This window comes from Glycine soja, chromosome 8, assembly GCF_004193775.1.
Source record: "Glycine soja cultivar W05 chromosome 8, ASM419377v2, whole genome shotgun sequence".
Classification (NCBI taxonomy): Eukaryota; Viridiplantae; Streptophyta; class Magnoliopsida; order Fabales; family Fabaceae; genus Glycine; species Glycine soja.
Window position 1 is genome coordinate 22,341,734 of NC_041009.1, and position 16,336 is coordinate 22,358,069.

Below are 16,336 nucleotides of genomic sequence, written 5' to 3' on the forward strand. Positions count from 1 at the left end.
GGGTATGTCTTCCTCGGCCATACGGATTTGATGGAATCCCTGGCGGAGATCGAGTTTAGAGAAGCAAGAAGCTGCTCCGAGCTCGTCCAAGAGCTCATCAATGGTCGGCATCAGAAACTTATGCTTGACAGTGATGGTGTTGAGGGCGCGATAGTCAATGCAGCAGCACCAAGTTCCGTCCTTCTTTTTAACGAGGAGAACGGGGGAAGAGTACGGGCTGTGACTAAGACGGATGAAGCCGGAATCAAGCATGGATTGGACCTGGTTTTCGAGTTCGGTTTTCTGACTATGGGGGTACCTATAAGGTTTGACGGTACTGGGTTTGGAGTCCGGGAGTAGGTGGATATGATGGGAAATGGTCCGGTGGGGAGGTAATTGGGTAGGTTCGGCAAAGAGGTGCTGAAATTTGGTGAGTAAGGAGGTGAGGTCTGGGGAGGGGGAGGTAGATTCGAGAAGGACGAGGGAGGAAGAAGTAGGGGATGAGGGTGTGGGGGAAGAGGGGGGTGCAAGGGACAAATGGAAGAGGGCAGAAACTGCTTGGGTCTGAAGCATTCGTTTCAATTGATGGGCCGAAGCTGTGGGTGGTGTAACAGGAACGTCCGCCAATAAACGGACTGGGAGGCCCATGTGGGTGAACTGCATAGACATAGTGGTGTAATCAGTGGTTACCGGGCCCAATTCGCGTAACCACTGAACTCCTAGTACAATATCGGCGCCCTGGAGGTCCAACCCGAAAAGGTCTGTGAGGAAGGTGGTGCCCTGAATGGAGATGGCGACCCGAGGGTATCGAAGGGTGCACTGGATGATGCCGCCGTCACCCACCATGACAGGAAGCGGGGAGATCGGGACAGCGCGTAAGCCGAGGAATCGAGCCACGCGTAGCTGCACAAAATTGTGCGTGCTACCTCCATCAATCAAAATGGAGAAACGATGGCGGAGCACGGAGCCGTAGACGCGGAAAGTCTTCGGAGCAGGCATGCCTGACATAGCGTTGAGGCTTAATTGGAAAGGGGAGTCCGGTGGTGGGGAGGAAGGGCTGGACTCGTGAGGGGAGTCAGGAGAAGGCGGAAGTGTAACGTCGTCCTCGGCGATGAGAAGGTGGATTCGGGGCGAACAGCGGTGGCCCGTGGCCCATTTGTCGTCGCAGTAATAGCAGAGACCCTTGTCTCGTTTAAGGGCCATCTCTTCGGGGGAAAGTCGACGGACAGGGAAACGGATGGAGGGGGGTTGTTGGGAAGGGAAGAAGGTGCAGAGTGGGTAGAGGGGTGGTGGGAGGGGACACCGGTAGGGGCGGAGGAGCGGTGACCGCGGCGGCGGTCCGCGAGCTTGTCCTCCTGAAGCTTCGCCAGGGCCATAGCTTGGGGGAGACACATTGGCTGCAGAGCCTGGACCTCACGACGGAGATCCGGCAACAAACCAAATATGAAGCAGCTGAGCAAAATTGGAGGGGCCAATCCAACCACTATGTTAGCGAGATGTTCAAAATCGGACAGGTAGTCATTAACGGAGCCGCGTTGATGGAGTTTGAACAGAGCACCGTAAGGATCGTCGTAATAGGAAGGGGCAAAACGCGTTTCCATCGCCTGAAGCATGGACTGCCAGGATGTCAGGAAACCATTCCTAGACATCCACTGAAACCAGCACAGCACCGGGCCCTCCATGTAGAAGGAGGCCACGGTGAGACGCTCCGCATCGGAGATTCCCTGGTAGTCAAAGAACTGTTGGATTTTAAAAATCCAACCGAGGGGGTCCTGTCCGTCGAACCGGGGCACCTTAAGCTTCATATGAGGATGAGGGTTGTGGAACGGAGGTGGGGAGGGAGGAGGTTTGGGGGAGGGTGGATTTGCAGTGAGGCTGGCAAGGCTATCAATGACGGAGTCGAGTTTGCTATGGAGGTCGGCGTTAGCCTGAGCAAGTGTCTGGTGGTTTTGTGCGAGAGAAGCTTGGTGCTGGGTGAGTTTGTTCACGGCGTCCTCGAGCCGTTCAAGGGAAGTTTGGCGGGTTGTGTGCTCAAGCATGGGTTCGAGTAGCAGGTCGGACCAATTTGCTATGAAACAGTATACTAAGCTAAGCTAGCTATGGATATCAGGTAATAGAAATGATTTTCCTCTTGCTGATTTTATTCATCTTCCATATATTTATAACAAGTGACTATAAGCACGTGCTGAAATTGGGTCAGCTATCCCAACAAACTTCTAAGTAATAACATAATTGGTTATCAAATACCAATAACAAACATATACTTTTCTGTTAATATCCTAATATCATATCAGCAAGTATTCCTCAAGCTATCAGCGAGTATCCTTCACGCAGAGTCACGATATCGTGCAGGTATCCTGTGGGTTCTCTTGGATCTGCTCTGGGCCGTATTGCTATCAGCTTCAGAATCAGACATGAGAAAGAAGCATGAAATAGTACCCTTTGTACCCCAATTGAATAAAATTTATTTGGCTGATGAAAAAAAAATACAAGCAAATATTATATTACGCTAGACGGTTAGACTAAATGAGACACCACATCATTCGTGCCATTCATACGTTTTCTAATATTTATTAGCATGTTAATATTTTCACATTGATTGATATGTTTCAATATAAGGTGGATGCATGGTAAAGCTAACGCTTTAAGAGATTTGCAAACAAGGAATGGGTCAAAGCTTTTGAAAAGAATTAATGTATCTCTAAAATATTGATAGTTAAAAAATTAATATTCTTTCCTTAATGTATCTCTAGAATATGGATAAGGTAAGTAACTCATTTGACTTACAAACCTAAAATCACGACAAACATTACTATTTTCCTCTATTCATCTACTTAATTTTATTGCAAAACTTATTAGTGTATTTGACCGAGTTAATTCGCCATGTCCCAATAAGTGTAGTATTAAATCCAAGTTTGTATGACAACTAAAAAAAATCCATCTTTAAATTGGTGGAAATTCATCCATATGAATCTAAAAGTTTTCCTACAATTCTACCCATATAAATTAAAAAGATATATGATAGTATAATGTTAGTTAACACTCCATTTATCAAATAATGTAGATTCGTTCTTCGTTTATGATTAAACTTAATTATAATATTATTATAACATACAATAATATTTAAACAAAAAGAATGACCTTTCTGACCTCCAATAAAGCAAAAAAAGGTCCAAAATAAATACAATAGACAAAAATTTAAGATTATAGAAATTTATTTAAACTTATATTTGTTAATATATTATGAATATTAAATTCCAACCCGTGCAGAGGACAGCTAGTTATTATAAATATTAAGATTAAAAAATGTGTGAACATTAAACACATTATTTAACACTTTGTTTTATCACATTATAGTTCTCATTTCTCTCTACTAATTTTTTTTCTCATTTCTCTCTACTATTTTTTTCATCTCTCTAGTGATAGTAATATGTTCATTAAACGTTATCCTAATTTATTTATTTTTAAAAAAAACATTATCCTAATTTTTAATAATAATCATATTATACTTCTCATTTCTCTCTTCTATTTTTTCATTTCTCTACTAATAATAATATGTGCATGATTGTCCATTAAACGTTATCCTAATTTATTTATTATTTTTTAAAAAAATTATCCTAATTTTAATGATAATCACATTATATTTCTCATTTCTCTCATTTATTTTTTTCATCTCTCTAATAATACTAATAATGCGTGTTTGTCCATTAAACATTATCCTATTTTTCTAATAATAAAGATATGGATTAAGATGATAGATACAAAGTACGAACTGCAATCTACATTAGATTTTCAAAAGGACAACAAAAAAAGGACAAAAAAAAAATGAAGTTTATAATGATCAATTATCATGTCAAACTTTCTTAAAGATGAGATGTTATATTCATTTGAAGTACCGCCACGTGCCTCATGGTGGGCCCACTCGACCCCACGTGTCTAAACTTTGTGGATGCAGTGTACTATTTGGCTAAATAAAAAAATATATTAAACTGTACAAAAAAAATAGTAATAAAATAAGGAGTTATTGATTATTTTGATTTAAATGGGAATCAGTTAAAGCATAGACCGTACTATCTCGTTAGCAAGAAAACGATAAATCCTGCGGCGGGACAGTACCAACTGACGCACATCATTCCCTCTCTCTTCGGATCTTACCGCCGACGCTCAGGGCGGTGCCACCGTCACTTCGATCTCCCTCTCGTGGGTGACTATTCTTCATTTTCTTCTCATTTTTTTTTCTTTTTAAATAATTTTTCTCGTGGTTTCTAGAATATACGATCTATTCAAGTTTCTGAAATCTGAACCGAATCGCTTTCTGTTTTTATTTTATGAATCCAATGGTTTGAATTTTTTATTTATTCTCATTTTCTTTTCCTTCGAAATTAAAATTAAAGATTGGTATATAATTTTCCTGTTGCTGTTGTTGATGTAGATACTGAGAAGGTAAAGTCGTTAACCATGGCCGAAGGCTCTGGTATAAAGAGTTGTGAAACTTTGGCTCTTTCTGGAGGTTGAAGAAGGCAAGAATCTTATCCTATTTTATTTTTTTGTTCATTAATTTTAAAATCTGTGTGTAACGAATAGATTTTTTTTTAAATGTCTAAAATCTATTAAGTACGTGATTGTTAGAATATTTTAACCCTTTAGTACTTTGACTATATGCTTCTTCAAATCACAATTTAATGATTTATGGTGTAATAATAATAACAATAATATAATTTTAATACTTTATTGGTGAAAAGATTTTTACATTGCCAATTAATCAGAAATCATCTTATCCTACTTATGATTTTTAAGCCAATTATTGTAAAACTTAATAATTTACTATATATAAAAATCTGTGATCGGATGATAATTTTCTTCAAGTTCAAACTTTGTGTCCTCTAATTTGTGCAGCGGCAGATCCGTGCAAGGAAAAAATGTGCTTTCTATTAGAATATGGGACTGTCATGTTTCTAAAGAAAAGGAGGATCCAAATCCATTGTTGTCGTAGTTGCGTTCACATATGGTCATGCCAATTCTCATGATAGTCAGGTTTTACACATCAATTTAGGTTGTGGACTTCAGTCATGAGTTAGAGAATGCATGGAGTGACTTTAGTCTTTAGTGCCAGGTTTATGGCCGGTTTGTTTTAAATATAATATAATGATGGACGGTTTGTCTTTAGTTGAGTGAGTGGTTAGGCTAGTTAGAACTTCTTAATTAATTAAGCTTTTCAAAGATGTTTCAAATAGTCCTTTCTTTTGGGGGCCACTTCATATGAGGAAATGCAAGCCAGAATAAGTTACATTTTTTATTCTGTTGAGATTAGGTTAAGCAAGGAAAATGCAAAAAAAAAAACACTCCTTTGAAAACATAAATTGCATCGTACTTCCTCTTTCCAGTGAATGGTCCTAATTTAGTTATCCACTTGTGATTACTCATATATAAAGATCAATTGCCTCTCTTTTTCTTTTCATCAAGCACGAACTACCTGGTGCTTACTGTCACGGGTGAACAGTGATTTCTTTGGTTGGGAGTAGCCAAATTTAGATGTCATTATATTGCACCGATGGAGGTGATATACATCTGCCAAATTTAGATGTCATTATATTGCACTGATGGAGATGATATCCATCAGCTTCTTTTCATCTTTTTCTTTTGATTGCTATGATTGATTAGATACCTTTGATCCTTCAATAACTAATTAAAAATCCATTGTTAAATTCATAAGGCCGTTCATTTAGAATAAAGTTTAACATCCTTTCTTGTGCTTGACTGAAAATTAATATTTGGAAAATGAATTTTCCTTCATTTGTTTTTATCTTTGGTAATATATCCGTGTAGTGATTTTATTTTTCATTTTCTATCACAGCTTGTGTTATCAGGTGACATCTCCGATGTAGCAGCAGTTCCGTTGAGTGAAATCTGTGTTGTAGAGTAAGCTGTTGTCATGTGAGAACTTTTAAGAATTTTTTCGATTTTACAGAATTTAATATGATTGTTTATGGAAAAAACTCTTCTCTGCGACATCAAGCGCCGGCATTCGACATTGGTGCTTGCTTGACAGAGAAACTCTCTGCCACTGCCACCTTCGCTGCTGGCATTCAAGTTTGCCTCTTCTCTTTTTCCTTACATGTATCCTGATTTGGACACCTGTTTACATGATGAGATGGCGGTTGCAACCTTTAAAGGACCTCCTAGTGAGTGTTGTGGGAATGGGAAAATGGAAAGAAAGCCTTCTGGGAGGAGACGTGTGTTTGTTCAGACTGAAACTGGGTGTGTTTTGGGAATGGAATTAGATAGAAGGGACAATGCCCATACTGTGAAAAGGAAATTGCAGGTTGCCTTCAATGTCCCAACTGAGGCAAGCTCACTTATATGTGGGGACATGGTCTTGAAGAATGACCTAAGTGTGGTTAGAAATGATTCTCCACTTCTACTCACTAGGACCTTTTTACATAGGAGTTCATCTACCCCTTGCCTTTCACCTACTGGCAGGGATCTTCTGCAGAGGGATCAGAGTGGACCAATTGAGGTTATAGGTTGCTCAGATATGTTTTCAGGAACCAAACAGCTGGTTAAGGATATTATGAAGGCAATAAAAGTTGGCATTGAACCTATCCCCATTCAGAGTGGATTAGGAGGTGCATATTATTTTAGGAACAGCAATGGTGAAAATGTTGCTATTGTGAAACCAACTGATGAGGAGCCTTATGCACCAAACAATCCTAAAGGTTTTGTTGGCAAAGCTCTTGGACAACCAGGACTGAAACGTTCAGTGAGGGTTGGGGAGACAGGTTTCAGAGAAGTTGCAGCCTACCTTCTTGACCATGATCATTTTGCCAATGTACCCTTTACTGCCCTTGTAAAGGTCACACATTCTATTTTTAATGTTAATGACAGGGTCAATGGTAGTATGCATCATAACAAAAAGCAAATAAGCAAGATTGCATCTCTGCAGCAGTTTATTCCTCATGATTTTGATGCAAGTGATCATGGAACTTCTAGTTTCCCTGTTGCTGCTGTTCATAGGATTGGGATTTTGGATGTACGAATTTTAAACACAGACAGACATGCAGGAAATCTTCTGGTCAGAAAGCTTGAAGGGTTTGGAAGGTTTGATCAAGTGGAGCTTTTTCCCATTGATCATGGTCTTTGTCTCCCTGAAACTTTGGAAGATCCTTATTTTGAATGGATCTATTGGCCTCAGGCATCAATTCCTTTCTCAGATGATGAGCTCGACTATATATATCACCTAGACCCATTTCGTGATTCAGAAATGCTTAGAATGGAGCTTCCCATGATTCGAGAAGCATGCTTGCGGGTTTTGGTTCTCTGTACTATCTTCCTCAAGGAAGCAGCAGCTTTTGGTCTTTGTCTAGCAGAGATTGGTGACATGATGAGTAGGGAATTTCAGGGTCTCCATGAAGAGCCAAGTGAGCTTGAGCTTATCTGTATTGAAGCAAAGAAACTTTTAGATCAGGAAGAATTATTTTCTTATGAAGCAGAAGCAGAAGACAAAGATGTGATTCAGTTTCAGCTAGATTGTGAGGATCGGGATTTGGATTTCACTACAAACATAGAAGAGAAACTGACTGTAATGCCACCATTTCAAGTTGGAGCTACAAATGGAATCATTAGAAACACACTTTCTAGACTAGAGGAAAGTGTGATGGAGGACGAGGCTGAGAGTGAAGGGGAGTTGCCCTTTGGTGGTGACGAATACAATGGTCCTGTGGGAAATGGTGTGCCTAATGTTTCAAGGCTTTCTGTGTCTGTGAAAAACACGAGAACTGGTGAGAAAAGTAGGCAGCAGATGGGTGTAAAGCAAAAGAGTGGCTTTTTGGCTGGGACATCATCTGGAAACACAACTGTGAATGAGTTACCTGCAAGCTCATGTTTCGTGAACCTAACAGATATGGATGAAGAGAGGTGGAATCAGTTTCTTGAGAATTTCCAGAGGTTGGTGATCCCAGCTTTTGTTAATTGCAAACGAGGAAATGTGAGCAAGAAGCAGAGACAGAGACTTGGAACTTCATGCCAGTTTTAGGGGGACCATAAATGAAATGTGAAGTGAACTAATAAATATTAGACTTGTACAATGTGTCATATGGTACACATGGAACTATATATAGATAAATAAATAAATAAATAGAGGCTTTATTTTCGCAACACTGAGGACTGAGGAGGATGGATTATCCAGGAGTAAAAGCAAATGAAGATTTCCAGGTAGGCAATGTCTTGCATCAGCACAATAGAGGGGAGAGCTTATCCACTATAGTAGATGTGAAGATTATGTCCTGATTTGCTCCTTTTTATTTTTCCCACTTTATGTTCACTGGTTAGTATGCTGAATAATTCAGGGTAGATGCCAAAATAAATTTGTATATACCTATGTTTTCCTGGAGATATAAAGGATATTTGTAGTGTGGTTTGTTTGTCGCCTTTAAATTCTTCTGATTTTATCTTTTGGTGAATTTTTATTCAATCCTTGTATATATCGGCAATCTATCTGTTGTCCAAATCATTCTTTGTTTGGATGTGAAAAGAAATAGGAAAAAAAAGTAGGATAGAAGAGAAAAAGAGTAGAAAAGGAGGTTTTTAGGTTCTTTAGATTAAAAGAAATTAGAAATAAAAATTAAGAGACAGAAAAATTGACTTTTCTTTTTACTTGTTAGAGAAAATATAATCGTATTAAAAGGCATTTAAATCTTACATAATCTAATAAAATAAAAGTAAGGACATTTTCATCATTTTCTTTAAAACTATCTTCTGGATTATTTTCTTTTCAAATCGAAGAGTCATTTTTAGGAAAAAGTTACATTTTTCTTCTTCTTTATCTTCACCTCTTTATTCGTTTGAGTAAAAAGGAAACCTTTTCCTTCAATCATTCATATTATCTTTATTTGTTCCACAGAAAGCATGCATTCATTGGTATAAATTGTTGGTGGTCATATATAGAACTTATTTGTTATTTAGCAACAAAAACTCACAAGGCAGAACTGATCATTCACAAATCAAAATGTTTCAGAGTAGCATGGGATCCGCTCTTGTTATCTGTACATATTGACTCACATTTTACAGCTAGCGACAATCGATGGTTTTTTCTACAAACTTCCTTGGTTCCCAAAGGCCTACAAAAAAAAAAAATTCACCCCAAAACATATGAATGAGTTCACCCCATTTCCCTGTGGTTTATGGTGGTTATTTTAGTTAATTCAACCTGTTGCTCCTCTATTTGACTCACACTTCGGGAGAAGTTACTGCTTGCAAATGACATGGAGTCTTCTTTCATGAGGCGCTTTTGCTTAATCCTCAATATACCCAGCGAAACCTCACCAATGGAGGGGCGTTTCCTAGGTGATTTGTGTAAACATTTGTGTGCAATTTTAGCAAGCTGCCTCACTTCTTCAAGATTGCATTTTCCCACAAGTTGTTTGTCAAGAATTCCATCTACACCATCATAATCCATTGCAGCCTTGCAGTAAATGAACAATAAAGATGTGAAGAAGAAATCATCAGTCTAAAGATTTATAACACTAGCACTGAGAACTCAAGATGTAGTAGTTCCTTTCCAAAGCAAAAATAACTTACAAGGTGGATATATTCCATCAAATTTTGATGTGGGTGGATGGCAGTGATGAGTTCGAAAATTATTATACCAAAACTGTAAATGTCACTCTTCACTGTGAACTTGCTTGAGGAAATGTATGCTGGGTCCATGTAGCCATATGTACCTTTAAGGCCAGAATTACGACCATCAAAGACCTCTTCCTTTGAGAACCCAAAATCAGAAACCTACATACTCAGTAATTCAGGAGATAATCAATATCAAACAAGAAAAAGGAAGATAATTCTCTTGTCATTATGTTAATACTCCAGGATAGATGGAAAACTTTGCTTTAGAATTCAGCTGCTGTTGGGCGAATTCCAACATTGAAATTGTTCAATTCAATTCCATTTCCATGTTGTTGAGATATGTGACATAATTAGGGATATATTGTTCATTTATGTAATTAAGGAAATTCTAATCTCTTTCCATTATTTCTATATGTAGATTGATTTTAATCCTTGATTCTAATTCCTAAATTTATGGAATTGATTCTCTCACCTAGTGTACAAATACGATGCTATTATTATGAAATAAATACATCATTCATTAGTACCGACATGGTATTAGAGCAGTGCCATCCTCTACGATTAGTTGGTTATTGTTTCGTTGTTACGTTCCTACAGATATGGGTTTATTTGTTTGGTGTGTCTCCTCCAACAATATGTTTTCATCTCTATGTTGCTCCATGATGGATTTTTAGTCGCATCCTTCGTTTTGCTTGGTTTCTGTTTGACAGTTTTAGCCTTCTTTCCCTTAGATGATTGTGTTTGGTTTGTTGTGTTTCATGACTGCTGTTGTGCTCGGTTTGCTGTAACCCCCTTCTAGTTTGGTAGCTGCACTTGGATTGTTGCATTTCCCTTCTTATTTGTTAATTGCATTTGGTTAATTGCACTCCTCTTCTAGTTTAGTAACTGAGCTTGCACCCCTCTTGTTTGGCGGCTCAACGTGGTTTGTTGTGTCCCTCTTCTAGTTAGGCAGCTTCACTTGATTTGTTGGGCCCCTCTTGTTGGATGACTGTGCTTAGTTTGCTGCACCCCTCTTCTTGTTTGTTGGCAGCAATTGGTTTGCTTTTCCTCTCCTTTAGTTCAGTAGCCGGGCTTAGTTTGTTGCGCCCCTCTTCTTACTTGAAAATCACACTTGGTTTGTTGCACCCCTCTTCTTCTTTGATGACTATGTTGATTTGTTGCATCACTCTTCTTGTTTGGCTTACTTGGTTATCGTGCTCATCTTCTTGTTTGGTGGTTATGCTTGGTTTCTTGTGCCAACTCTAGTTGTTTTGTGGTTGTGCATAGAAATCTAGACTGTTTTTACCCCATCCTCTTAAGTTTACGATTTGTTTGTTTTCATAAAAAAGGATTTAATTATAACATGATTAAAGCTTAATAAGCTTCAGCCTTCATTTTGAGGGAGAGTGTTGAGATATTCTAGGAAATATTATTGAGATATTCGGTATAATTAGGGAAAACTGTCCATTCATGTAATTAAGGAAATTCTGGAAATGATTATAGTGTTTGAGTTGATATCCTATCAAAACCTTAGAAATTATGATTAAAAGAAACTGACTATCAAAAAGCGATAGTAGAAAAAGGCTTACCTTAGCTCTCATTGAGTGATCAAGTAATATATTCGCGGATTTCAAATCACGATGTACGACGGGTGGGACTGCCTGTTCCGTGCATATTCATGTTAACCAGGGACACTTTTATATAGAATAAGAGAAAATATAACATTAAACATACCCCTTCATGAAGGTATTCTATTCCGTGTGAAATATCACCAGCAATTTGCAGCCTTTCATCCCAACTCAATTCCTTTTCTTCACCTACATGCATGCACAACACAACTATTCTCAATAGATATATAAAGACAGTTTTATTTATAAGATTAAAGGGTTAAAACTTCTAATATAAAGAAAAATTCCTCCACTGTGTCTCATACTTGGAAAAGGTGAAAAAATACATTACATATACTAATAATTGTGAAAAACATGTAACAGAAAGCAAGACCTTCCTGTCTGTTTGGTGAGATTATCATGTAAGTCTTGATATATAACTACCACACACGAAAAATCCTAAGAGGAAAGTGAAAGATCTTCTGCTTACCATATAAAAGGTTTTCTAAACTTCCATTACTCATGAACTCATAAACCAGCATAAACTGTCCTTTATCTATGCAGTATCCTAACAAATTTACAAGATTCCGATGATGCAGTCTTCCTAGCAGAAGCACCTGGATCAACATCTCATTAAAAACACAGTGGAGATAAGAGTGATTAATGTTAAATTCACGGAGTAATACTTGGAGTGGCTCCAATAAGAACCAATATCATTACTTTAAGTGAAACCCAGTGGAAATAAGTGGCCATCCCCACCGTTTTATTTAACTATAGCATCTGGCAAATAAAGGAATTTATGCCTCAGTAGGATTTTATGTGCCAATGATGATGACCATATGCACAATGCAAATATAAACTCAAATGAATTTTCAGGTCATTTTTAGGAATGAATGTTTCAAAACAGAGTTCAAATCAACTGGCACACAGCATACTATAGGAAATGCCTAAAGTTGGGTTAAACTTTGAACATCAGACTATCTAATGTATATTGCATGGTTTCTTTGAATTTTTGACATTATGATTTAGGCCTAATCAACAAGCATCAAGCCATGTATGAATGATGCCTGTCAAAATTAAACTGTTTGAGTCTCTCAATCAAAAGAAGACAAATGAAATAGGAGGGAAAACAAAAGTCTATCTATTAAATCCTTTTCCAATATTATATAAATCACTAGTGAAGTTTCAAAAGAAAAGAAAAGAAAAGTTCTGAATCCCACAAACCTTGTATTTAAAGTAATTAAATTTGCAAAGATCTTTTTCATAACCCAAAAAATGAACAAAAAGGTTATTAGCATATACCTCTGTTTGAAATTCTTTCTCCCCTTGTTTAGAATTGGGTCCAAGCATCTTCACAGCTACCACCTCTCCTGTAGGCATCATTGCTTTATAAACTGTGCCAAATGATCCTTCTCCCAATGTATTTGTGAAGTTTTGTGTGGCCTTTTGAATTTCTCTATAACATGTAAAATGTCAGATAGCCCATTGCAAATGTTAATGTCCCGGGATGCATTTTTTATCTAAGAAATCCCAAGTCCTTTTTTCTCTTTTTTCTTCCAAACTAACATGCAATGTATATAAAATTGTGCAAGGTGGTAGCTCTTACATACAATGGAACTTCATTATAAAAGGACATTAGAAACATCCCATTTCCACAAATAAAAAAAATAATCAACACTTTCTTAATGCAGCAACTATAAGGTTTACATCCTAATAGTAGTTATCCAAAAACAAAACATGTTGGAAGAAAGAAAAAAAGAAAGAGCAAGGCTCATGCTCAAAAGAGAAATGTACTTACTTGTATGAGTACTTCAGAATGCCTGATACCGAAGCAAACCCATCTTTATTCTGATGACTCCACCAAGTTGAATGTGAGCTTTTGTGAGGATTGTGAGGATTTGGTGACCTTGAAGTGGCTATGGAACTGGTGAGAGAAGCACTGAAGTCAATGCTAGTTTCTAATCCATTTGTTCGTATAGGGATAGTTGTTAAGCTAGGCTCGTTCGCAGATCGGCTAAGACGATGAGCTCGCTTCTTGTACCACCTTATGCCAAAATATATGAGGCAAGCAATCAAAACTCCAAGGGCCACCCCAACAGAGACACAAACGATAACTAAATCAGCTTGATCAACCATCACTTGACCTCTCTTGATATTCAAGCAACTCAATCATCTTGCATAACTCTCTCACTAGACAGGTTCACTGCCACAAAAGTAACAAAATTTCAACTTTTTAAGCTAATTCAACACTCTATCCTGCTAGAACTGACACCAATTCAACATTTCATCCACCACCAACTTCAAAGATGAATCTAAACAAAAAATACAAATACCAATCAATACACAATATTGAAACATCTAATTATTCAACAATCATTAACATACCAATAATAAGTCACTTTACTCTCATAAACAACGGAAATAAAATTGTCCACCAAATAAACCCCATCATCCATAAAACTCAAAACCCACCAACCAAAATTCAAAAACAACAATAAAAAAAACTTTTCTTTTCAACTCAGACAGCAAAATCAGGCGAGAAATTAAGAACCTTGTGATTCAGAAAACAGCCCCCACTTTTGGTAATTGTGCTTATTAAGAATGAGGTAGCCAGATGGAGAAGAGAGAAAGAAAGTGTAAAGGGAAATGAAAACTGAAAAAAAAGTGGAAGAGGTCTGAGTTGGAGGCTTATTCATGCTTTGAAGCCGAAAACGAAATAAAAAGGAAAAAATGAGGATTAATTTGGTGGGTCTTTCTTCAAACACAGCGACGGCGTCTTCATTTTTCGATTAAAGAAAAAAAGGCATGCCAATCCAATAATTGCCTAATTGCTGTTCATAAATTATTACATCTTCAATAGTTTTAATCCTAATTGTGTACTCATTTCCATAATTTCTTCGTTTTAAATGAGATTAATGTTTAACAGTTTACTAAAAAGTATCTCAGGGTAAACTGTAATAAAATGGATATCATCATTCATACTTTATTATGACAAAGACCCATGTTTCATTTTTTTTTCACGGTATCACTTATTATATTTACACTTTTATCTTTTATTTTCCCCTCAAAATATCAAATATCCTTTTTTATCTTAAAAAAATCATTCTAATAATTTGGCCAAGTCTATACCTATACGTATTAAGAAATTACCAATAATGACAAAGTCATGAGGTATAATTTATTGACTATTTCGTAATGTTTTTTTTCATAATGGTTTTAATTACATATGTTTTTTGGAGCTTAAAATATCTTTAGTTGAGAATTTATTGACTCATTAACAAGCGTAGTTATCCTTAATGTCACTTTACTTAGTATACTTCCATCTACCGATTAAATAAATAATTATCAAAGATGAAATAATCCTTTAATTATTGGAAATTCCCTTTTATTTTACTTGCACAAAAAAGATTAGAATAAGAAAGAAAAAAAAACTATCCCTCTTTTCTTGTTTGTCATACATTCATATTATGGAGATAGAATTCATGTCATAATTTAAAAAATGAACATGTATAATTCTTTTTCGTAATCGAAAATGATGAGGAAGTTATTGATAATTTGAAAAGAGTATTTTATGGAAGAATTAAGTTATTACTCAACAAATTTGAATTTGAATTTTTCAAAGTATGAGATCAATATTAAAAGTATGTTCATTTCATATGACTCCTCGTTTAATTCTTTTGAAGTCATTGGATTTGTTTTCTAGTTCAGTTTGAGAATCTCTTCCCTTCTTCTGTTATGTTCCAAAGAATAACTAGGACCAATTTATGTCACGATTTCATGTTCTAATTGAACACTTTTCTTTTTATTATTCTTAAAGAATAATATTTTTCTTTCTTTTTACCAAACATACGTGGATTCAATCACGATCTTCTAATAAGAACAAGAAATATTTTTCGCCATCAATCCTTTTATCCCATTCTTCAATAATCAGAAAGAATTTTTCAATCAAGTTTGAATTTTTTTCATTTGGAATCAAGGCTCTTCTACTGTATTTTTATTTACTTTTTATTTATTTATTTTCTAAGTAGTAATAAAACAATAAGACCGAGTATCGAGTTTACAGAAATTATGCTTGTAGTCAAAGTTATATGTATCTAATGCTTAAATAATTTGTGACTTAAATCGAATCTTGTTCATTGATTAAATATAAATATAAATTAATGTAAATTAATTACAAAGCAAAGAACATGAAAGAGTAAGAAACGCTCGAAGTTGTAAAATGGCATTGATGATGAGTTATGGAACATATTGGGGGCTCAGCTTACCAAAACTACTCTTGATGCAATCGTAATGAATTTTTCTCTATTTAACATGAATATGATTATTAATCGCATCTATTAACATATTCTAATTATGACCCTTCAAGTAAGAGAGCCTAAATCACCTAATATCACTCTTAATCCCTTAAGAGTTATATTAAATAATTTGCATTACGAACAGAGATGCATAAAATAGATTAAACAATATCACTCTACCCCTAGACATAGATCACCTAGATGTTCTTCTCAAGTTCTTAGTATATAAATATTTCCCAATGTCTAAATCCTAAAACATTACATGAAAATATAATGATTAAACCATAAACATGTGAATAAACATAGAAAAAAACAATAATATCAACATCATATTAAATAGATAGTTTAAAATCATGACATCAAAGAAAGTTTGGTTTGCATAGCTCCTGACAACAGTGGGTTTTAGTTTCTCATTGTCATGAGAAGCTTACAAATGTAAAACGTGAAATGAAATGAAAGAAAATGGAAGAGAAATGGATCGGCCAAAGCTTTGAAGATTGATCATCGTCGCACTGGCTATGGCTTCTTTTCTTTGATTCCTTCCTTTCTTCGTCGTGAACTATGCTAATGAATGAATGTTTACTTTTTAAAATATCTCCCCCACTTGATGGCCAATCAGAACCACATTTATGCACTTAGTGTGTGCTTGTGCTAAGCTCATGTCCAACTAGATTAAGTGACAACGCGCTAAGTCGCAGGATGTGTGCTTAGCGCACTGCACGTGATAGCTGTCTTTCAAGGTGACTTCTTGCGCTAAACAAACTTGTTTGGGATGAGGAGTCCTGATGCGCAAAGCGAGAATGTCGTGCTGAGCATGACACTTTAGTTTTTTACTCCTATTCCATATCTCTATTA

General features: G+C 36.4%; 2 protein-coding genes across 5 annotated transcripts; one reads left to right on the forward strand and one right to left on the reverse strand.

Annotated features, from left to right (window-relative positions):
- Positions 1-4,033: 4,033 nt before the first annotated feature.
- Positions 4,034-8,438, forward strand: LOC114422763 (phosphatidylinositol 4-kinase gamma 7-like). 3 transcript variants are annotated; one of them, XM_028389282.1, is made up of 3 exons: positions 4,034-4,183; positions 4,412-4,499; positions 5,834-8,438. In XM_028389282.1, exon 3 carries the CDS (start codon positions 6,095-6,097, stop codon positions 8,009-8,011), a length of 1,917 nt encoding a protein of 638 aa, XP_028245083.1. In that variant the 5' UTR covers positions 4,034-4,183; positions 4,412-4,499; positions 5,834-6,094; the 3' UTR covers positions 8,012-8,438. The 3 variants fall into 3 exon arrangements, with proteins under 3 accessions (XP_028245083.1, XP_028245085.1, XP_028245084.1); XM_028389284.1 differs by lacking the exons at positions 4,034-4,183; positions 4,412-4,499 and adding an exon at positions 4,893-5,013; XM_028389283.1 differs by lacking the exons at positions 4,034-4,183; positions 4,412-4,499 and adding an exon at positions 5,309-5,536.
- Positions 8,439-8,905: 467 nt separating this feature from the next.
- LOC114422764 (calcium/calmodulin-regulated receptor-like kinase 2) lies at positions 8,906-14,002 on the reverse strand. Of its 2 annotated transcripts, none has more exons than XM_028389286.1 (8): positions 13,738-14,002; positions 12,985-13,389; positions 12,489-12,642; positions 11,677-11,803; positions 11,314-11,396; positions 11,169-11,240; positions 9,556-9,759; positions 8,906-9,439 (listed from the first exon to the last, which is right to left on the reverse strand). In XM_028389286.1, exons 2-8 carry the CDS (start codon positions 13,320-13,322, stop codon positions 9,137-9,139), a joined length of 1,281 nt encoding a protein of 426 aa, XP_028245087.1. In that variant the 5' UTR covers positions 13,323-13,389; positions 13,738-14,002; the 3' UTR covers positions 8,906-9,136. The 2 variants fall into 2 exon arrangements, with proteins under 2 accessions (XP_028245087.1, XP_028245086.1); XM_028389285.1 differs by having other exon boundaries at positions 12,985-13,498.
- Positions 14,003-16,336: the final 2,334 nt, after the last annotated feature.